General features: G+C 36.8%; 1 protein-coding gene across 1 annotated transcript; it reads left to right on the top strand.

The window, feature by feature from the left end:
* Positions 1-327: 327 nt before the first annotated feature.
* Positions 328-24,482, top strand: LOC146000607 (uncharacterized). The gene is made up of 3 exons (XM_083138363.1): positions 328-494; positions 5,947-6,028; positions 20,583-24,482. The coding sequence occupies exons 1-3, from the start codon at positions 328-330 to the stop codon at positions 24,480-24,482; spliced, it is 4,149 nt and encodes a 1,382-aa protein (XP_082994489.1).

The following is a 24,482-nucleotide window of genomic DNA, read 5'->3' as shown; positions in this document are numbered from 1 at the left end:
ACGATTTAGGTAATGGTCCATGCCCTCGAACCCCGGATATGTGACTACTGCTAATAATTATAGTGTACTAAGGGATAATATTATATGTTTTAGTGTAATATGTAATAATGGTATATGATATGAAAGGCGGTGATCCCAGACGCTAGACAGAAGACGCAGAACTGAGCGGAGGTAGATGACAAACGAGTTTGGGGGATGAGCGATCAAGGTCAAATGACGTCAGAACGCCAGAACAAAGAAAGAACCCGATTGACCAACAACAAAACGCGTCGGTAGACTTTGAGAACCGTTTTCTTTCAAGGTTAACTAGAACGCAAGAACAAGGAAATGTATGCAACACCGCAGCACAGGACAAGGGAGGGATTGATTCAGACAACAAAGGGTGTCTTGGACGGCGTGGTCAAGGACAAATCTCTGAAGCTGGGCGTTGCTTGTAGAACTGGTTTCCGCCTGGGTTCCCCCAAGGCACGGAATGCTGTAGCACGACTTTTAGGGTAAAGCGCTTGCATGTGAGGATATGTTTCCCTCAAAGTAACCCAAGGTTACCTAGAACACAATAAAAAGGGATTATGGGATATCCAATTAGATTGGAGCAAAAAATTTACCCTGAACAAGAAGAAAAACGTAAGGGTCTTTTCTTTACTAGGAAGAAGGGAAAGCTATCTGGGACTGGGCCTAATGTTTTAACTATTTACTTTTATCTTTGAACATTTCTGAATGCGCAGCCTTGTTCAGTTGTGGGAGAAGTATCAGAATGATTCTTGCACAATCCTCCTTGAAACATATACAAATTCTTAAGGGATGGACAGTTTGCAGTTTGTAAATCAACAATTTTATCAATATTAAACAAGTCGTTGATAATTTGGGATTTCCCTTTGCAGAAAAATGTTCCACCTTGACAGTTCAAGTTCCTAACTGCCCTCTTGACATAGTACATTTCACATCCACAAGGAATATCATAAATTAATGCATGGAGATTGTCTTTAATCCATCGAGATTCTTTGTTCTCTTTGAAATAATCGGGAACACTCACAAGCGCATAATACAGTGTCCAAATTGTAGAACTCACACAAATTTACTGCTATAAATAAATAACTTCTTGTACATCAATAATGTATAGCACCATTTTTGCTGTTTTTGGTCAGAGTCTCTTTATTCAACTTTCACAAAAATCCTGTGCTACCATAAGTAACTCTGCCGATCTTATAGGATCTATAAGACTCTTTACTAGTTCAATATGGTTTGATATTTCACATAACACACCATTAAAATTTTTGTATTCCGTCTGTACTTCATGTGCCGTCAAAGCATCAGCAACATCATCATGGGTAGTAAGGTAAAAATAAAAAATATGTTTTGTGTTATCCAAATCCTGCAAATAATACTGGATTCTCTCGCACTTAAAACTTTGTAATATCCTACTATAAATATGCAGAACCAAGAATATAGTGGAAATCTGAGAACCGTAAACTATAATATAACTTTTTGTTAAAATCTTTTTTCTTTAGTTTTTAGGAAAGATTTAAATAAAAACAAAACTCTAAGTTAATTAATTAAGAAATATATGATATACAATAAATAAAAAAATATACAAAAACTTGTAAAATATAAAGTAAAACTTGAGAAAACACTCGCGCTCGGACAACAAGGATCCCGGGTTCGAATCTCTATCGGGCTTGCTTGTTTGCGAATGACCATTCATCAATTTCATCATTACATCACTCATCCCCATCTTCGCAAATTAGCCTAGAGGCACAAAACGCGAAGTAAAATAAACTAAATAAACTAAATAAATGAATTGAGAAAACACACTTTGTGCGTCCAAAATATAATAAATCTTGACTAAAATGTTAAAATGGTAATATTAATAGTACAAATTAGGAAACACTTGTAAAATAAAAGGGTAAAACCTTGACAAGACACACTTTTTGCGTCCAAAATGTAATAAGAAACAATTATATCGTGTTATTTGAGTAAAACTAAGCCTAAAATTGTAAAATAAGAAGGTAAAACTTGACAACACACACTTTTGTGTGTCCAAAATATATTTAAAACAAATTCAAATCGTGTTATTAAGTTAAAAATAAGGATAAGCTTGGAAAATAAAATGTTAAAGATGACAATACACAATTTGTGTGTTGAACATAATTTATATTAAAAACACGTTCAAATCGTGTTATTTGAGTAAAAATAAGCATAAAGTTGGAAAATAATCAGATAAAAATTGATAAGCCACACTTTGTGGATCTAAAATATGACAAAATACTCTTTCCTAAGTCGAATAAATCATATTATTTTGGTAAAAATAAGCATAAAATTGTAAAATAAACACATAAAACTTGACAAGATACACATTGTGAGTCGAAAATATAATAACAAACTCTTTCTTGAATACTCTACATCGTCTTAATTTGGTAAAAGAGGCATAAACTTGGAGAATAATCCGGTAAAACATGGAAAAATTATTTTTTGTTTACAAAATATAATGAAAACTCTTGCTAGAATCGTTTAAATTATGTTAAATACATGAAAAGTTGTAAAATATTGGACATATAGTCAAAGTTTTGTAAAACCATATATTTGTTAAGGAATCTAACCGTCATGTACCTGAAGATTACGTAAGATCAGCTTACTTTGATTTCTTTCAAAGAATTATTTCATATGGAATTTTACTTTGGTGGAACTGCAGTTATGTACAAGAAATTTTAATACTGCAGAAAAAAGCTGTGAGAAAAATTACCAACTCACACAAATTAGTTTATTGTAAGCCACTGTTCATTAAGTTAAAATTTATAACTGTGAAAAATCTATATATTTACACTGTGCTGTCGTATGTAAAGAAAAATTTGCCACAGCTACAAAGTAGACAAGATGTACATTCCTATACTACAATAAACAGCAGGCGTATAAATATACCCTATCATAGACTCTCAAAATCCCTGAATAGTTATGAAGCTCTAGGATTAAGACTATTTAATAAGCTACCTTTTGATGTGACAAATATGCCTATGAGTTTATTAAAACATAAAATGGATGCCTGGTTAGGTGCTACACCATTGTACTCAAATCAAGAATTTCTTGAAATTAAAAATATTGTATTTTAGTGCAACTTAAACATAAAATGGGTTATAATTTTATAGTATTTTATAATTTATTTCACATGTATTTTGTTCTTGACGTTGTCTATTGCTGTGCAAGCTTAATGACAATAAAATATTATTATTATTATTATTATCATCAATATTATGTTAAAAATACACAGTAACCGAAATTCGCTAGCTAAATCAATAATCAAAGCGTCAAAGTTTCGATACCCCGTGATAAATGTAAATAGTTAAAACTTTCGTCCTAGTCCCAGATAGCTTTCCCTTCTTCCTAGTAAAGATAAAACCCTTACGTTTTTCTTTTTCTTCTAGCTCCAATCTAATTGGATATACCAAAATACCTTTTTATTGTGTTCTAGGTAACCTTGGGTTACTTTGACAGAAACATATTCTCACATGCAAGCGCTCTACGCTAAAACCCGTGCTACAGCATTCCGTGCCTTGGGGTAACCCTGAACGGAATATTAATTGGTGGCGGAAACGGTTCTACAAACAACGCCCAGCTTCAGAGATTTGACCTTGACCGCGCCGACGCAGATATCCTTTGTTGTCTGAATCAATCCCTCCCTTGTCCTGTTCTGCGGTGTTGCATACATTTCCTCTGTTCTTGCGTTCTAGTTAACCTTGAAAAAGAAAACGGTTCTCAAAATCTACCGACGCGTTTTCTTGTTGGTCAATCGGGTTCTTTCTTTGTTCTGGCGTTCTGACGTCATTTGACCTTGACCGCACATCCCCCAAATTCGCTTGTCGTCTACCTGCGCTCAGTTCTACGTATTCTGTCTAGCGTCTCGGACTACCATCTTTCATAACATATGTGATTATTACATAGTACACTATAACCATATAATATATTTCCTTAGTACACTATAATTATTAGCAGTAGCTACATATCCGGGGTTCGAGTACAGGGACTATAACGTAAATTGGAATCGGACTTTTACCATTACCCATCAACACCCTTTATATCGTTTCATAAACCATAAATTCTTATTTTCAATACTATAAACATAAATTATTATCGTTTTGTACATTACATACTTTGCAGTAATTAACATAAAATCATATGCATCGCGTTTGGTAATATTTACCTTCTATATACATATTTTTCATAAAATGAAAAATGAAAAATTCATAAAAGTTATAAATATGCAGATATATCAATATAAATTATTTTAATAATATGCAAATTTATTCAAATTATGCTAATTAGTTCTTAATTATACGCAAATTAATTAACACCCGTGCACTAATTGTCCTTGGCTTACATCAACACAACTCACATATTTCAAACTATGTCGTCAACCAAAAATAACTTTTTATAAGCCAAATTTTTAATTGTACTGTATCCCAGTATGCAATAAACTTTATGTGTAATCATGAAATAATGTTTGACTCAGCTATAAATAGTTGAAAATAAATTAAAACAAAGTCGTTAAGCCGTCCAACTACCTGGTGAGAGACCCGGGTTCGATCCCGGCAGGGGAGAGATAGGATTTTTTCCACCTGTTCAAGCGGCTCCTGCGCCCTCCCAGCGTCGTATAAATTGGGTGGCTGGAGGAGGGGTTAAGACGGCCAGGGGCGTGGTGCTGCTCAAATCTCCACCACCTTTGGACGTCATCAAGAAACGCCATACACCCTGTAATCCTTCATGGTTTAGTGCAAAACACAGGGGAGCACTTTACTCTTTTCTTACGTAAGTCAAGAAAGCCCCATCAAACTTTTTTCAGAAGTTATTAGAACATACTAACAGGATTAGTGAAACACAAATTCAAACAATTTCAAAGGACCGAATTTGGCTAAAATATTAATATGTGCAATTTGATGTTTCTTGCAGCATGAATGTGGTTTTGTTTCTGTAAAATAGTTTTTTGCAACAATTGAAATAAAACCACATAAGCTGTCTGGCATTTTTTATTTAAATACGTACACTTGGGTTGGCTTACAGAAAAATAATTCATTCAATGAATGAATCATAAAGGTTACATTCTGAAATATAATTATGGACGTGAATACTTGCGACTGTGACTTGTTTTGCAGTAAACTTCAAGATCCTCTACGAGGACGTCGCTTCGAATTACATAGTTCAGGTCTTATGGCAGTCCTTCAGTGAAAACGGAAAAACGATTCTGCTGACGCGTGAGATAATTGCAAGATATTTGGCAACATGTGCTATAACTGGCCGGAGACTGTTACTACGGAATACAGTAAACTCGTCCTCCACTGTTATATATGTATACAGTTATGGGCCTTTAGTTTGTTTTTTTATTAATCCTCGTATTTTCCATAGTTTTGAGTATTCTACGTATTTTGGCATTTTTATATTTTATATTTTTATATTATTTATATTATATATTTATATTTTACATATCATACATAATTTCATTTTACACATAAATGTTAATCCTTTGTTCTGTTTCTTAATTATTATCATCAGGGTAAAAGCATAACAAAATTTTTAATACGTACTATGTACCATGTGCCATCCTTGCAACCATGGTTGAGTTTCAAATAAGCCACCTCAAAAGTTAGCTTTGTTATTGTAGATTAACACTGACCAAAAGTGGTGTGCACATTGCAAGGTGTTCATTTTCTCTTTTTAGTAACTATATCATGGAACGTTTCTTGTATTAGATTTACTTTAGACATTGTTTAAAGTGGGATCCGAACCACTATGTGACTCCACCGGGAATCGAACCCTGTGCCCCATGATTACAAGGCTACGACGCTAACATGAGATACCTTTTATGGTAGACATTGACACCATACTTAATAACGTAATGCGGAATCAATGCACTATGTAAATGTTGTGATTAACTATAATTATTATTTTTCTATTTTTTAGTGACGAGGCACCCGTGAGAAAGGTGTTCTTGCGAGACGTAAAGAACACTGGAAAGGCAATCTTCTTCTTCATAATTAGAAAGGTTAGTAAATATAGATCATATTCGGCGTATAAGAGCAAGAAAAATTCTCTTCTGTGGTTTCTCGCACAATAATGTCCCCCCCCCCCCAAAAAAAATAACTTCTTGCAAGCTTTATGAAATACTGCGAAACCATACAGTTAGAAAGGTTGAAATTGGAATGAAGATTTATGCGTACTTGTCAATTTATTATTTAGTAGGAAAAAATATTGCCTATTTTGCATATTCATGCGTAATATTTTCTTCTCATTTTGATATTATGGTCACACTGAACTGATATCGCTTTCTATGCGGGGTTGTTTTCACAGGAAACTACAAAGGAAACGAATCTACACATACTACGAATATGCATCCCAGAATATGCAAGGCAATGTCAAAAAAAGGCTAGGTGATTCTCAACAATACTATTGCTGAATAATTGGATTAGAATTTACATTAGTCACATCTATATAATTTCCAAAAGGCACTGAATATTTCGGGATGCATATACGTTATACATCATATTACAATAATAACCAGATATCCATCTGATACAAAAAATGTTGTCTAATATTGCTGCAACTGTGGAAACCTATTAGTAAGTTTCAGGCTCGTCTACTACAGATTTCCTACAGGTTGCCCGAGCGTACAGTTCTGAAGAGCCAAGCATATACTTTTCTTGGAAATTCCCTGCAATAAAGCATTGAGTACTAAACAGAAGGGTATGTATTATATATTTATGTCCATTAATAATACCATGAACAACAAACATTTCCGTTAATGAGGGTTTTATCAAGTTAACTATTTCCAATAACAAAATAATTAAAATGTTTACAATGGAATATATCGATAAATATTAGCAAATTAATACTTGATAATCCTCCATAAAAGAGTATATTACATGACCAACTCTAGTATCACAACATAGATTATAAATCCTCAGCGTATAAATTAAATTTACGTTTCAATAAATATTTCCCTTTCCTTAATATTAACAAGAATATTATTATCCAATAATTTACAAATATTCGCTCAATTTCATAAAGATCTGAAGCAGTGATTCTCAAACGTTTTTCTCATTGTACCCTTTAGTCATAACTAAACGTCTAATGTACTCCCATCAAAGGTTTTTTCCGCAGAGGGAATTTTGGGGATTTTTTTTGGCTGAATGACTGGTGGGGCGTTTTTGATGTGTTGGAGGCTTGCATCTGCAAGAGAGCAAAATGGCATTCGTCTGTATGTTGAAAGATGGTAAACAAATAATAATTATTTTCTTGTTGAGTGTTAAAGCTATGACATCTGCTATAGACAAATGTTGTCGTGTGGGTATTCTCGACATTTCTCTTCCGAGTTGATCACGTACCCCTTTCAACGTGTATGTTTACCACAGTTTTAGAACCACTGATCTAAAGGGAAAGGGAGCTGTAGCCTACGTCTCATTTGTCACAGTATTATTAAAACTAATGTTAATTTAAACAGCGTACTTTATTGTACAACACGAAGTATAACAAGGACTAATATGGTTACAAGAAGAGATAATAGTTACAAGGACAGTTCACTGTCAGCCATGTTTACTTTAACAATGGTGCCAGTTCCTTCTGTCTAAAGGCTCTGTTCACTAAACAATATTACTTCTTCCACCTTTTACAATACTTCCCTATAGCCGGACCCTGTGAGTGAGTGGTTAGCACATCGCTCTGGGTCCCGGGTTCGACTCCCGCTCGGGCATGGTTGTTGGTGAATGTCCATTCATCAATTTCATAATTTCATCACTCATCCCCATCTTCGCAAATTAGCGAAGAGGCACAAAACGCGACGTAAAATAAAGTAATTCAAACAAAAAAATACTTCCCTTATATTACAAGTTACGAATCATAATCACGAAGTTACACTGGCTATTTTACAGTTCGACCATATCTAGTTGCATACGTATTGTTACTATTTTTTGGTATAGTTTCAGCTGTAATTAACGACTTAGGAGATTCTACAGACGATTTGACATTACAAGATTCATCCTCTAGTACATATTTACATTTTTTGAATATTATTAGATTTTTTATAATGTACTTTATTTCTTCTATTTCTTCTTGTTTTCATCTCTAACCATGTATGACCTTGGAGAATCATGGTTTGAAATTATTTGATGTGGTACAGTGGGATCACGAGTATTATCGTGCAAATTGTCCATGGATATTTTGACTAATTTTTATCTCACATCCTGTGTGTTTTTAAGTTATGGATTTTCATGTATGCTGGTACAGAAGTAGTCAAAAGCTTGTTTTGAGTTTTCTTTTCATTCTTGAAGCTCTTATTGGGTTAAATAAAGTACACGAACATGGTGATGAACAATTTGCACGGAAATACTCATGGATCACTTGTACCCATACCTTATCCGTCTGAACTTAACATTTTTTCACCAGGCTTGGAATTAGGTCTTTCATGAGCTGAATTATTATATTTCCTAGATTTATTCTGTTTTTCTTTAGTACCTGTTTTACATTCAACTATATGTCAGGTTTTAATAATTCTCTATGAATGGGTAGTATGGTTCTTACTCTTCTACTCATCAACATTTGAGCTGGTGTTATGTCCAAACCTAATACTGGAGAATTTCTGTACTCTAGAAGAACTAACAACACATCACTGTTTACTTCTTTACATTTTTAGCAATTCCTACAACTTGTTCAGCAAAACCATTTGATTGTGGCTACCTGGAACTGTTGGTTGCAAAAGTGAAATCCCATTTCTTTGCAAACTCTTTACATTCTGGCAATGGAAATGACATATTATCACTAATTACAATTTGATGAATCCCATGAGTTACAAATAATGTGGATTTGAATTTAGTTATTACTTCCGGAGATGTTTTGGATTTTAGCAACATAATTTCAAACCAACTAGTACTTAAGATTTACCTCCATTCTCAAGTATATCCACGCTTCTTCTTTCAAATAGCATATGAGATTAATGGCTCCTTGCAATTTGATCTTTGATACTTTTCACATACTCCATATTTTAGGATCACATTTTCAACGTATTTTGCTAACCCGGGCCAATATAACACTCTTCTTGCTTTCATTTTATTTTTATCAATTACAAAATGACCTTCATGTAGTAGCTTTAGAACTCTGTCTCTTAAGTTTACTGGTAAAATTTCTTTATATCCTAAAAATACTAGTCCACTTTCTACATGTATCTCACTACGTAATACTGTATATGGTACAATTGTATATCATCTGGCACGTATTTCTTATCAACTGGCCAATAATGACTATGGTATTCCACTATTTTACAAAGCACCGGATCATTTTTGGTATGTTCACAAAATTCTTGTTTTCTTGAGTCACTTATATGTAAATGTTTAGTTACACTATGGACAACTGGACGGGACTCGTCATTTTGACGGGTGACCCTACTTTTATTGTAATTTTGACAATGTTAATTTTATTCCACAGCTTCCATGTTCTGTGACTTTTAACAAATATTAATGCTCTACACGTGTATAAAAAGTTAAACTTCTTTCTCACGTATGAGGCTACTACATTGTATTACTACTATAAGTACGATCACCCGTCATTTTGACGGATACAGTTCTTAGGTAGATAAACCTGTTAGCAATGGCGTATTCTAAGTGTGAGTGAACCTTATTTCATCTTTGCTCGTTGTTGTTCGTCTAACGGAAGTATTTTCAAGTTGAATACTTCAGATAGGTCAAGCCGGCCCCCGTGGCAGAGTGATTAGCATATCACGATACGACGCCAGGGGTCCCGGGTTCGAATCCTGGCCTGGGCATGGTTGTTTGTGAGTATCCATTCATCAATTTCATCTTATCATTACTCATCCACATCTTCGCAAATTAGCCAAAAAGTGGCACAAAAGCGAAGTAAAATAAAACAAATCAATCAATCAATGTAGATCGGTCAACAAATTATCCAGAGTGAAAAATTGGCAACCTCAATCCGCTTACTCTATTTGTCTCAGTGCAGTGTTCAATATGTCGACCGAACATGGCTTACTGGATCTTGATGTTGTGTATCTTTCTCATTATTTACATGATTTATTAAATGTCGAATCTGAGGGAGAGGACAATATCTATGAATATTATGACTTCAGAGTACATAATGACAACGCCGGAATGGATGTGAACTACATACGACTTACGAACTAGTCTACAATGATTCTTCAGATGAAGACCAGCAAGATGATGACTATACATGTGTGTGTGTGTGTGTAGGCAGATTAATTTTTCCACCTTTATTGATTTTGTTTATTTTACTTCGCTTTTGTATCACTTTTAGCAAATTCCGAAGATGGGGATGAGTGATGATGAAATTGATGAATGGATACTCACAAACAACCATGACCAGGATGGGATTCGCAACCGGGGCCCTCGACGTCGTAGCGCGATGTGCTAACCATTACTTCACGGGGTCAGCGTTTCCTCCTTTGCAAGTGAATGTTCGTGTATTTCTAATTTTTGTGATAGAATGGCGTAATTATATTTTTGAAAAGCTCCCACTAATGAAAAAAAAACATACTTAATCTAAATGGTAAGGAAAAATATTTCTACAAACACAAAAACTTAAAAATAAGTAAAAATACCTCATAAGTAAATAAATAAAATACACTCAAATAAATTAATTAATAGATGAAATACATGCATAAAATACACATACACACCATGATGTCGACAGGTAATTCATTTATATATTTATGTACAGAAAGTATTTAATTAAAATCTTGACAATGTTATCTCCACGTCTTCCATGATTTAACTGAATATGAATAACATGGTCCTTCTGACCAGACAATTCGTTCCTTTTGTGTCCTCTATTAGTCACTGCAGGAAGCAGAATTTGTAATGAACGTTGATATTGATGTGAAAATAAAAGAACTAGAGAAACACAGAAGTTGTTTCATGCTCAGAATAAAAGAAGTGAGAACTATTGCATGAAAGAAACTGTACTCGTCAAAATGACGGGTTCGTCCTAAAAGGTAGCTAGGAAATCACCGTCCCCCTAGTAACAATGGATTACTCTGTACTTTGTTCTTCATGAAAGATGTAGACAACAAATTTGCAATGTGCATATATGTACCTGGAACATACAATACATTCAGATTATACTTTAATAACGTTACTTTGGAACCTATTTGACATAAGATTTGTTACATATTTCTGCATTATGGATACTAATAGTTTATGATCTGTATGAATTTCAGTTTGCCTACCATAAATGGGGATTCCCCGATGGCACAGTTGTATTGTCGTCGGCTTGTAATCAAGGGGTCCCTGGTTCGATACCCGGTGGAGGCACATAGTGGTGCGTTCCACTTTAAACTGTTTGTCCAGTCCCGATTAGCCTTACTGTGCATAAAGTAGACTTAAACACCAAATCAACTAAAAACCAACCAAGCCTACCATAAATATATTAATGAAACTTTGCTACTGCAAATACAATTGCTAACATTTCTTTTTCCGTTTGAGCATATGACTTCTCAGTTTCTGTTAGAGTACGATTGCTTCATTGATTAATTTAGTTTATTTTTCTTCGCGTTTTGTGCTTCTTGGCTAATTAGCGAAATTGGGGATGAGTGATGAAATGATGAAATTGATGAATGGACATTCACAAAGAACCAGGCAGAGCGGGATTAGAACCCGGGACCCTTGGCGTCGCAGCGCGTTGTGCTAACCACTTTTTTTTTTTTTTTTTTTTCTTTTTTTTTTAGACCGGGATTCGAACCCGGGACCCTTGGCGTCGCAGCGCGATGTGCTAACCACTTTTTTTTTTTATTATTATTATTATTACATTTTGCAATTTATTACATTACATTTGCAATTTACATTCAACTCATTGGGCAAGTAAACATTACAGTAAGAAAATTAGCATACAATCTATTTCTTTTACAGTCAGGTATCCTGTGGTATTCTTGATGGAGGTAATTTACAAATTGTATATTAAAATCTGGTTGCCGATATGTCGATAGGAAATAGGCATAGTGTCCTAGGAGCCATTGTACACTTTTACGTTTTGTTTTTGGGTAATATTCAAAAGCTGGATATAAAAGAATATCTACAGAGATGTTATACACTGATGTTCGACAAATAGTACTAACAAGTTTCCTTACATAAAGCCATGATGTTTCTATTATTTGGCATTCACTCAGTCTATGGACTAAACTATCAGATACATTACATTTAGCACACATTGGCGTATTTATTAATTTAAGATCATAGAGTCTCTCCCCAGTGATTAATTTTTGGTGGACAATTATATACCATGCTGATCGGATTCGTGATGTAAGATGGTGAGCCTGAATATTATTCCATATTTCTCTCCACTTCATTCTGGGATTTTGCTCAATAATTTTACATGTTGGCTGTTCTAATTTACATAATCTGCGATATATTTCCGATGTCACTGGTATTGTTAATATCGGAGATTGTAATAGGGCATAACTAATATCCACTATTGTTGCCTTAAAATACCATAAAGTGTCTACCAGTCTAGTAATATCAATAGGAGCCTCTAGTGAAATATAGTCCAAAGCGCTTCTCAAAACTTTACTTGTGAGGCTGAGTGGATGCTGAATCAATGTCTGCGTGTCAGCTTGAATACGTAAGGCCTGGCATTTGAGTTCTATATTCACAAGATTCATTCCTCCCTCGGCAAAAGGCAAACAAAGTAACACATGTTTCACCCTCAATATCTGACCATTCCAAATAAACCAATTTACTGCACTCTTAAGTTTATTTATATCTAACTTCCGTAGTGGGAGGATTTTTGCCATGTACCATACCTTTGAGAGTGCATACACCTGTACAAAGGTCACCCTTGACTGTAAACTAAGGCTGCGAAATTTATTTGTTTGTAATATCGCTTTAACCCCAGTTAATACTCTATCATAATTTAATTGGATCATACTTTGAATAGAGTGCGTATATATTATACCTAGTATACGTATCGTTTGTACAACCTTAAAATTACCTCGCTGCAAGTGAGAATGAGCCAAATTTAAATTCAAAATTGACGATTTTGCTTGGTTTATTTTTAATCCCGACCATTTTTCAAATTTCTGTAATACTTGACATGTTTCATCAATATCCGACTGTTCATTTATTAATACAGTAACATCGTCAGCATAAGCTAACACCTTAATGGTAGTAGAGTGTATGTTAATTCCTTGAACTTTTCGGCCTATTTCAGAAAGAATGGGTCTCAGTGCAATACAAAACGCTAACATCGACAAAGGATCTCCTTGTCTTACACCTTTATAAATATAGAGTTCTTTTGTCAGAAAACCATTTATTTGAATTTTTGCTGTTGCATGACTATAAAGACTTTTAAATACTGAAAGAAAATGTCCACGTATACCGTAGCCCTGCAAAACTTTAAATAGATATTCATGATTTATCGAGTCAAAAGCACGTTCAAAGTCTAATGCTAATATAGCATTTTCAGAATTTTTGTTCTGTAGTCTATAACATGTAATTACTTCACGCATCGTTTGTAAAACATTTGTGATTTTCTTATTTAAACCAAAAACATATTGATCCTCTCCTACTAATTTGTCGACATAAGGCATAAGTCTGCCAAGCATACATCGCGCCAATATTTTGTAATCCGTACAAAGCAGGGTGATGGGTCTATAATGACCAGCTTCGCTTGGTTTTGGACATTTTGGGATTAGAATTATAATACCCGTATTGGAAGATTTACCCATTTGATACTTGCTAAACACTGCATTTATCCAGTCCGTTATTGTTTGACCCATCAATTTCCAAAAGGTTTGATAAAACTTACTGGGTATCCCATCCCAACCAGGAGCTGAAAATGATTGCCCTACCTTAACCGCTCGAAACACTTCCTCACTTGTATATTCTTTGTTTAAGTTTTCACTTTCTTCATCTGTAAAAACCTCTGATTCGGATGCCAATGCATCCATTAAAGCTCCATTGTGTGACGCTGGTTGGCAATATTGTTGCTCAAAATAATTATAAATGCAATTACGTATTTCAGGGGCTGAATTGATATTTGTTCCCCCATTATCAAATATTTCACTAATACATTGTCTTTTAGCATTTTTTCTTTCATGAATTACATGGCTGATAGAGGCGACCTCATCGTTGTCAAAATGAGGAAGTCTACTACGAATTTTGACCCCTAGACGCCTTTCTGCCGTCATTTTTAACAGTACAGCTTGTGTACGTTTGACTTCAGTTTGCACTTTTTTCCCATCTGTTGCTTGCTGAATTTGTTCACGCAACACCCTGTAGTAAAAATTATATTTATTTGTCCAATCTCTCGACCGTTCCTTACAGTAAATGATACAAAATCTTTTTATTCCCGGTTTGAGAATCTCCTCCCACCAGCGGATTATATCTATCCTCCTCAGACGGTGTGTTATCCATCTCGACCATTGGTCATTAAATGCTTGTTGGAAATTTTTCTCATTAAGAATTGAAGCATTTAATTTCCAACAACCGTACCCTCTAGGGACTATTGGAATGTCCACATTTATCATCATAATGACAGCACTGTGATCTGAAAAGCATGTAGGTGTTATACTGATAGACTTTACGCACTGACGTAATGTGGGTGTTACATAAAATCTATCCAATCGGGATGCACAATTGTCACGTATATACGTGAAACCCCTCTGCCCAAAACATTTATCACTCCAGACATCTGTGAAGTTAAAGCCAGTTACTAATTTTTGCAATGAATTCGACGTGTTAAATCCAGGTCTTTGATCCTGCGGATACAATACACAATTGAAATCTCCCCCACATATTATGTGTTCTCTCCTACCCTGCATTTCAACCGCAACTTCCTGCGCAAAAAACTCATCCCTTTGTTTTCTACACTGTGACCCGGATGGAGCATATATGTTATATATCCATACATTTGCAACTTTTGCTGATATGATTCTATTATTAGGATGACATACCACATTTGTGAGGGGAACCGTATTACGTGTTAACAAAGCTGTTCCTGTCGATTGGAAATTTGCATTATTATGAACTCTGATCGTTGGGGAAAAATTGAAATTCATTTGTCCACATTCTTGGAGAAATACAATATCTAATGATGCTTGTATAATAAAGTCCTCTAACGCCGCCTGTTTTGTAAGGGATTTCATTTTGTTTATATTTATCGTAGCAAAACGAAGGGTCGTCATCATAAATACTATGAACAAAATTTTTGGGATTGGGTATTCCCAATACTTATACTTCCACCTTTGCCCCATCGAAGAGTAATAGTTCTTACACTATTTTTATATGCCCCTAATGTTATACACCAAAAATTAACAAACACACTAACAATATTATTTTAGTAGGGGGGGGAGGAAATACCCCTCCCTTTGTATACCTTAATCCATAAATAACTACCACCACGCAATTCATTATCATTAACTTACTGACAGTCCAATAAAAATATTCATTCCAAATAATACTATTTTCTAATCTTAAAGTGATTACCTGTATCCAGTATTCACAAACTTTCATGGCCTATCGGACTCGGATCAATAACCATGTCTTGTACATTTGTTTTTACATGTCGCAATGATCGTCTTTTCGTCCGGTTGCTGCCTGACGCTTTCCTTATACTCTTTGGTCGTTTTTGTGAGCCGGAAACCGAACGACCCGTACTACTTTGGACACTTCCACTTTCACTATCCGTTTCCGAATCTTTTTCCTGTTCAGCTTCTTGTCTGAAGTCCTTTTGCTTGATCTGATTCTGCTTCCTCTCCTTCTTGCTCTGTAGCACTTCATCACTCGATTCCTCTTGCACTTTAGTTATGTCTTCTTGTCGTCTTAGTGGTCCACCCTTCTTCTGCTCCATAGTATCCAGGGAATTTTCTTCACTTTTTCGCGTAAGTTGAACATTTAACACAGGTTCTTTTGGTTGCTCGTGCATATTTTCTTCAGTTCCTTCCGCGGTCAAAGTTTGTTGATCATTCTTGTGAATATTGTTCTCTTCCTGTATATTTATTCCCTGTTGAAGCCCTTCTATCACCGTCAGTTGTGCTGATTCTTGACTCACATTTATACCTTCGTGTGTAGATGTAGACGGTGCAATTGCTTCGCTATAGGACCGAACTGCACGACCCATGACTTTGAACACTGTTGGTTTCCGTAAGGTACAATTAAACCGCATGTGATCACTACTACCACACCATTCACAAGTTGGGATTTGACCATTATATACTACATGTGCCGTATATTGGCCTATTTTCACAAAGGAGGGAATTGGCTTCTTAATTGCCATCAAAACCTGACGCACCCCATTATACACTTTGTACCTAAATTTGTCACTCCAAGTTTCTGCTTTCAATTCATCGATTGTCCCATATTCACTCAGTTTTTCACGAATTTGTCGTTCTGGCACTTCCAAAGGAAGATTAAACACTCGAACCGACTTCACAATTCGATTCGCATCACTCAGTTTCACTTGTGTCACAGCTCCACTACTATAATAAAAATTCACTTCACCAGTATTTTCTTCTAATATTTTTCTCATTTTTCCCGGACGCACCAATTTCAAAAATACACATTTAATCGTCGTGGGAATTTGTATGGCTGCAATTTCATCCACACTCAGTTTGAATTTATCATGAATAAATTCATGTACTTCCAAAGGACTAGGTTTCAAAGTTCCCGTTTCAAAACTGATTTGTATCGTATTTTCGCGATCCATTCTATACTTTACTTTTGTCCAATTCTTCACTAGCACAGTTCAACAGCACACCCTCTCCCACACGTACGTACCGATTCGCGCTGAACTTTCACTTTTCCTCAAAGCGCAGAGCTCGTACAGCACGACCTACCTGTTCCGCGCTAGGCGCGAGACTGACCACTAGGCCACAGGGTCCAGCTGTTAGAGTACGAGAATCATACGCTACTGGTCTATATTCTTGCATTAAGCAACATCCTAGCCCTTCACTAGAGGCATCGCACTGAATGGCATTTTTATTTTTTTCATCAAATATAGTTAACACTAACCCTCCAGTTCCCGTAGGTACATGTGTGATAGAAAATTTATACTTTTCAGAGTTTTGGGATGTAATTGATATGTCTCAATTAATTTATTTCTCACTTTATTAATTTTTACAACGCTACATACTTTTACAGGAGCGTCCCCTGTAGGGGACACTGGGAAGTAGGTGAACGAACATTAATGAAAAAAAGTGTGTCCATTTAAACACTTATGTATTAAACAACATATACTGATACAAGAATACAAATCAATGATAAACCTTTTATACTCTTTGAAATATAGTTAAAGAACTGTTGTTCTGAATTAGCATTCCACTTTTACTATTACTTTTTTGTATGGAACTCATACCAACATTGAAGGTGAAGGCCAACTTTACACTTCTTACACATGACTCTCGTATGTTTGTGACACTTGGCACATCCCTTTTGTAAACACTCCTGTCGAATGTGTTCACTGATATCTCTGTCGTTTCGTACTTCATCAGGCACTCTACTGTCGACTGGGGAAGAACATGTATAATGTCTCTGACGGCATGTGCCGTGTATTTCACAAAAAACACGCACATTTTCTGAACAAATACCAAGCATTTTGGCATGCGGCATCAAGGCCAAATGCAAATAGGGAATATCACCACATTTTACCTATAAGGCCAAGACGAAGTGAATCGATATTTTCGTCGAATCTATCAACTCCACCCATGTATCTGTTATACATCTGAACGACAGACGGATAATCAACTTGTATCTTCTTCCTCCTTCCGCCGACAACTTCAACTCTGTCAACCTTAAAAATTGGATGAGCAGAATGACAATTTGAAGCAAGTTTTACGATACTATTGTCATGCCACTTCACTACCATCAAATTTTCAGTCGTCTTGAAGGACATTGTACCCCGTGGCTGCTTTCTCAAATCAGATGAATTTTCAAGTGGACATTTCTCAACTCTGTTTTCTCTAATAGTGCCAGTTCCTCCACTTCCGTGTTCACCGAGTGTTGAAAGCAGTCTGATACTAGTAAAAAGATGATCAAAATAGAAGGGTCCAAATTCCTTGGGCATACGTGTCTCCATTTCAATTACCACAGCTGCTCCCAAACCAAATTCTTCTTGGTTTGGGAGTTTTGAAGCTGCAGCACCTTGGTAAGGTTCGAATGAAATTAGATATCCTAGACGAGTGGCTGCAGACCACATTTTATATCAAAATTTGAAAGGTTTCCCATGAATATGCTGCTTTGAAGACTGATGGCCATATTATGGTACCATAGTCTCATCTATTGACACATGACTGGTGGCGACTTTACTAAAGTGTTGAATGAAATTCTTATTTAGCAGGCTGAAATATTGGCGAACTTTTGCAAATTTATCATTGGGAGGTAAATTGAGATTATCACTGTTTGGGATAGATTAGTGTATGTATTATTATTTGTGTTATCAATGTGTGAAAATTTGTATATCTTAAGTATTCATTATACTTGTCGCCACTAGGTGGCAGGACAGTGCAGACTCTGCTTCGGAGACTGTGCAGGGCGTGGTACATATCGGGAAATACCCGCACTGTACGAGAGAACAGCGAGAGACATTGCTACACGGTGGTCGACTCCATTCCAATGTAGTCCAGTGTCAGTGTACATTAAATAGTGTATATAATCAGTCCAGTGTTTAAATAAGAAACGCAACATTTTATGGTCATCTCCGGGCAGGATTAGTTTACCAAGTGAACAATCTCTGTGAGATATGGCGTGTTACGCATCAGAACAAACGTCTCGACTCGCCCGCCATGGAAAGAACGAGTGTTTTCGCGCGGTATCGAAGTGACTTTGTATGCAGTGTTCCAGTTACAGATGTGTACTGACATTCGTACTTACGTCAATATATGGTTGCATGTTATGTGCTCAATCGTAGAACTTTTTGTGTCACAGTACTTATTACGTATTACGTCTAATTTTCAATCACAACTGTTACGCGTGTGGTTTGAACAGACTTTCCGTATCGTTATCGTGCGTACGTCGAATGCTTTGTTATAACACCGAGTTATACACGGTAGTATTCAGTGGACAATAAGTTATCTGTTACGATAACTCATCATAAATCATAAGTATCATAAATTTGGACAGTTTCGAGCATCAACTACAGTATCCTGCTGTCGGCTGAAGTGACGTCATCGCCAACACCCTTCCCTTCAGGTCAAGGTCAGTAGTTAGGTAGGCTCGCACCATATTTTGTTTACTCTTTCCTCACGTACTATTTCCTATATATCTTGCCCTCTTTCCTTCGCGATGAATGAAGAAGAGAAAAGAGTGTTGATACGTAAGAGAGCTGGATTTAGGGGCCAGTTAACACGAACACAAGCATTTGTTAATTCCTTTGAAGATACGGGGGAAGTTCAAGAAGTAAGGGTCCGTTTGCAGAATTTAACACCTTTGTGGGAAAAATATGATGAAGTTCAAACACGTTGAGAAGTAGAAGATATAAACGAAAATCATGAACCTCACAGGGAGGATTTTGAAGAAGTTTACTACAAGGTATGGGGTAAAATGGAATCCATTATAGAGAAACATAAACAAACACAAGCTGTACCTACAGATGGATCGAATGTTGTAAACAATGCTTCATCATTAGGCACCAAGCACATCAAATTACCCACGGTATCTTTACCCACGTTTCACGGTAATTATCAGGATTGGTTAGCATATTCAGATGCATTTCAGGCTATGGTTCATACAAATGACAATATTCCTAAAATACAGAAATTCCATTACTTGCGTTCATCATTAGAATCTGAAGCAAGAACACTTATCGATACTTTGCCCATGACTGATTCAAATTACGATATTGCATGGCAATTGTTGAAAGATAGGTATGAGAATAAACGACTGATAGCAGCAAGTCATGTCAATAACATCTTGCATGTGAACTCAATTAACAAGGAAAATGCCACAGAATTACGTCAGTTCATCAATGATGTCACCAGTAACTTAAATGCTCTTCGAGCCCTTGAATTACAAACACCGTTAGAAGATGTTATTTTGATACATCATTTTTTGGCTCAACTTGATTCTCACACAAGAAGGGAATGGGAATTAAGCCATACCGATCAGTCGTTCCCTACACTAAAGGAACTGTTCACCTTTCTAGAACAAAAATGTCAAGCTTTGGAATCAATGAAGTCTGTTCACGTAAACAAAAATGTCAATGAAAACAAGGTTAGCCCTAAACAGAAACACACCCGTCAGTCAAATTCTTACCTGACAACTACAAATACACAATGCTATTTCTGTAAATTAGCACATTCCTTATATTCATGTAAGTCTTTTGCAGGCGCAAGTCTGAAGCAGAAACAAGAGTGTGTGCGCAACAACAAACTTTGTTACAATTGCCTCAGATCGAATCATAATTTAAGAAACTGTACTTCAGGTAATTGTAGGCGCTGTGGATTGAAACACAATTCACTGTTGCATCCAGACGAAAGCAGTAAACGAGGAGGTCCTCTAAGACAAGACCAAACAAGGAATGACTCACCAGACACGAGGAATGAAGCTGCAAGGACAACTTCAGTACAATCTTCATATTGCACATTTAAGAGTAAAGCAAGATCACACGTTCTGCTATCAACAGCTTTAGTAGAAGTCGTCGATTCTAGGGGACAGCCACATACATGTAGAGCTCTCCTGGACAGTGGGTCTCAGTCAAATTTCATCAAGGAAGATCTTGTTCAGAGACTACAGTTGCGAAAGCAGAAAAATCATATTCCAATCAGAGGAATCAATAATGTATCATCGGAAGCCAAGCACAGTGTAGACATTCAGCTGCGCTCAAGAGTGTCAGACTTCCAGACTTCACTTACTTGTCTGATACTCCCACGCATCACAGGGAACGTACCTTCTCAAGTTATTCATCATGAACATTGGAACCTACCAACCGACATTGAGTTAGCAGATCCAGATTTTTACAAACCAGAAGGGATAGATCTACTAATTGGATCGGAACTTTACTTGCACTTACTTCTTCCTGAAAGACAAACGAGAGATGAAAACTATCCAGTTCTTCAAAATACTGAATTAGGTTGGATTTTAGCAGGTCGGATGGAACAGCCTTTAGAACCTAGTACACCCACAGTAGCATGTTTTGTACGCATGGAGGATAATTTGGATTCTCAATTACGGCGTTTTTTCGAGTTGGAGGAAATGTACTCGAAACCAAAAACAGCTGAAGAAGTAGCTTGTGAAAACCACTTCAATCAACACACCACCAGAGACGAAACAGGGCGTTTCATTGTTCGTCTCCCATTTCGATCAGATCATACAGAGCTAGGACATTCATACAACCAGGCATTATTCAGATTACATAAGTTAGAGAAGAGGTTTCAACAACAACCAGAGTTGAAAGAGGAGTATGGCAGAATACTCGAGGAGTATGAAATATTGGGACACATGAAGCCAGTACAACCAGATCTAAATGAAGATGATGACTTGTCATACTATTTACCACATCACCCAGTATTCAAACCTAGCAGCAGCAGCACGAAGACCAGAATTGTTTTTGATGCATCAGCAAAAACAACAAATGGAGTCTCATTAAACGATATACTGATGGTCGGTCCAACTACACATGACGATCTTCAGTCTATAGCTCTTCGCTTCAGAACGCACAAGGTTGTATTTACGGCAGACGCCGAGAAGATGTTCAGACAAATTCTGATTCATCCAGATGACACTAAGTTTCAACGCATACTTTGGAGAAAATCTACAGATATGCCAGTACAGACGTTCGAGCTCACAAGAGTCACATTTGGTTTGGCATCATCACCGTTTTTGGCGACCAAAACATTGCAGCAGTTAGCTGAAGAGGAAGCAACCAAGTTTCCGAATGCATCCAAAGTTTTACAACGAGATGTTTACGTTGATGACCTCCTCACTGGAGCCAACAGTATTGAAGAAGCTAGACAATTGCAAGGAGAACTAATCAATTTACTGAATTCAGCAGGATTCACTTTGAAGAAATGGTGTTCTAATCATCCAGAACTTCTTGAAGCAGTACCAGCTACTCATAGAGAAATGCAACTACCATTTCAGTTTGACAAGGGAGCGAGCGTTACGGCTTTAGGCCTCACGTGGGATCCAGTCACCGATAAATTGCAAGCAAATAACAAGGAGATAGTGTCATGTTTTGAAGACAACATCACTAAACGACAAGTAGCTTCTATTGTCGCATCAATCTTTGATCCTTTGGGACTAGTGAGTCCAATAGTAATTTCTTACAAGATATTTCTACAACAATTATGGTTCCATAACATGGAATGGGACGATAAGTTACCAGATAAACTCAACATGGAGTGGAAACGTTTGTTTCGACAGTTACCAAACATTAATCAGATACAAGTTAGCAGATTTGTGCTAGTTCAAGGAAAAGTGGTTGACATTCAACTCCACGGATTTTCAGATGCATCGCAAGTTGCATATGGCTGTTGTTTGTATCTTAGATCAACAAATGAAAATGGTGAAACCACTGTACATTTACTTTGTTCACGTTCGCGTGTGGCACCTATAAGAAGAATCACTCTTCCTCGTCTTGAATTGTGCGCTGCCTTGTTGCTGGCGAAACTAACACACAAGGTGTTACAACTACTACAATTGGAAGTCAGTAGAATCAATCTGTGGACCGATTCGAAGATCGTACTGGCGTGGCTTGCATCACCTGCAAGACGATGGAAAACCTTTGTAGCGAATAGAGTTTCACAAATTCAAGAATGTACGAAGCCTCAGTACTGGAAACATGTAGTGTCAGCACAGAACCCCGCAGATTTAATCAGCAGAGGGACAAATGTAGACTCACTACACACCTCTCAAATGTGGTTTCATGGCCCTGATTGGCTATCACTTCCAACAACATCATGGCCTTCGAGTCCAACATCGTCAAGGGATAATGACTTTGAACTCGACGAACTTGAAGAACAAAGAACAACTACAGTAAGTCTAGTCACAAATGCACCAACAATAGAATTTATCAGCAGATTTTCGTCGTTATTGAAACTTCAAAGAGTGATTGCATATTGTTTGAGATTTCTACACAATGCGAGGAACAAACAAGAGAAACACATAGGATCATTGTCAGCAAGTGACTTAAGATCAGCATTGCATACTTGCATTAGAAGCGTGCAACACGAAGTTTATGGCAAGGAAATACGAGAATTGTCTTCTAACAGTCAGGTGTCAAAGGATAGTCAACTTTTAGACTTGCATCCTTTCTTCGATGACAAGCAAGTACTCAGAGTTGGAGGAAGACTTAGACACTCGCAGCTACCATATGATAGCAAACATCAAATCATATTGCCACCGAAACATCATTTAACTGAATTGATCATTCTTTCAGAACACCACAGGCTATTACATGCAGGACCACAACTCCTTATATCTTCATTACGACAGGAGTACTGGATACCAAGAGCCAGACAAGTGGTCAGAGCTATTCTGCATAAGTGCCTCATTTGTTTCAAATTAAGAGCATCTATTTCCAACCAACTCATGGGACAATTACCACCATCCAGAATACAGTCCACTAGACCATTTCTAAACACTGGAGTTGATTACGCTGGACCAATTATCATCAAGCCGTCAATCACTAGAAGCAAATCAAGGCTGAAAGCATATGTAGCAGTATTTGTATGCTTTGCCACAAAGGCCATACACCTAGAATTGGTCGGAGATCTCAGCACCAAGTCATTCATTGCTGCTTTGCGAAGATTTACGGCACGCAGAGGAAAATGTTTGAACTTGTACAGCGATAACGGAAGAAATTTCGTCGGTGCCAATCGTGAATTACAAGACTTGAAGAATTTATTCCAATCATCAGACTTCAGCAAGTCTTTAGAAGACCATGCAGCTCAGGAAGGATTCAAATGGCATTTTCTACCACCCAATAGCCCAAATATGGCTGGACTTTGTGAAGCAGGAGTGAAGTCCATGAAGCATCACCTGAGGAGAATCGTAGGGAACTCTGCTCTCACTTTCGAAGAACTTGAAACACTCTTAGTTCAAATCGAAGCCTGTCTTAACTCCAGGCCCCTCACAGTAATGTCACATGACCCTACAGATCCCAGTTTTATAACCCCTGGCCATTTCCTTATTGGTGCACCCCTAACTAGTTTTCCTGAGCCTAGTCTAACTAACATCAAAGAATCCAGTTTATCCAGATGGCAGAGATTGCAGCAGATGTACCAACAACTATGGGACCGTTGGTCAAAGGACTACTTGCATTCCCTGCAGCAGAGGGCCAAGTGGAACACCCAAAAGAAGAATTTGGAACCAGGAACAGTGGTTTTAGTGAAGGAAGATCACCTACCTCCACTTACATGGAAACTTGCTATAGTTGAACAAGTGCATCCTGGTGCGGATGGACTAGTGCGTGTTGCAACTGTTCGCACTTCGTCTTCAACTTATAAACGTCCAGTTAACAAACTAGTGCCTCTTCCAGTAGATCATTAG

Source organism: Lepisma saccharinum, chromosome 16, assembly GCF_977018435.1.
Source record: "Lepisma saccharinum chromosome 16, izLepSacc3.1, whole genome shotgun sequence".
Taxonomy (NCBI): domain Eukaryota; kingdom Metazoa; phylum Arthropoda; class Insecta; order Zygentoma; family Lepismatidae; genus Lepisma; species Lepisma saccharinum.
Note: the sequence above shows the minus strand (reverse complement) of the source record. Positions and strands in the feature narration are given on the sequence as shown.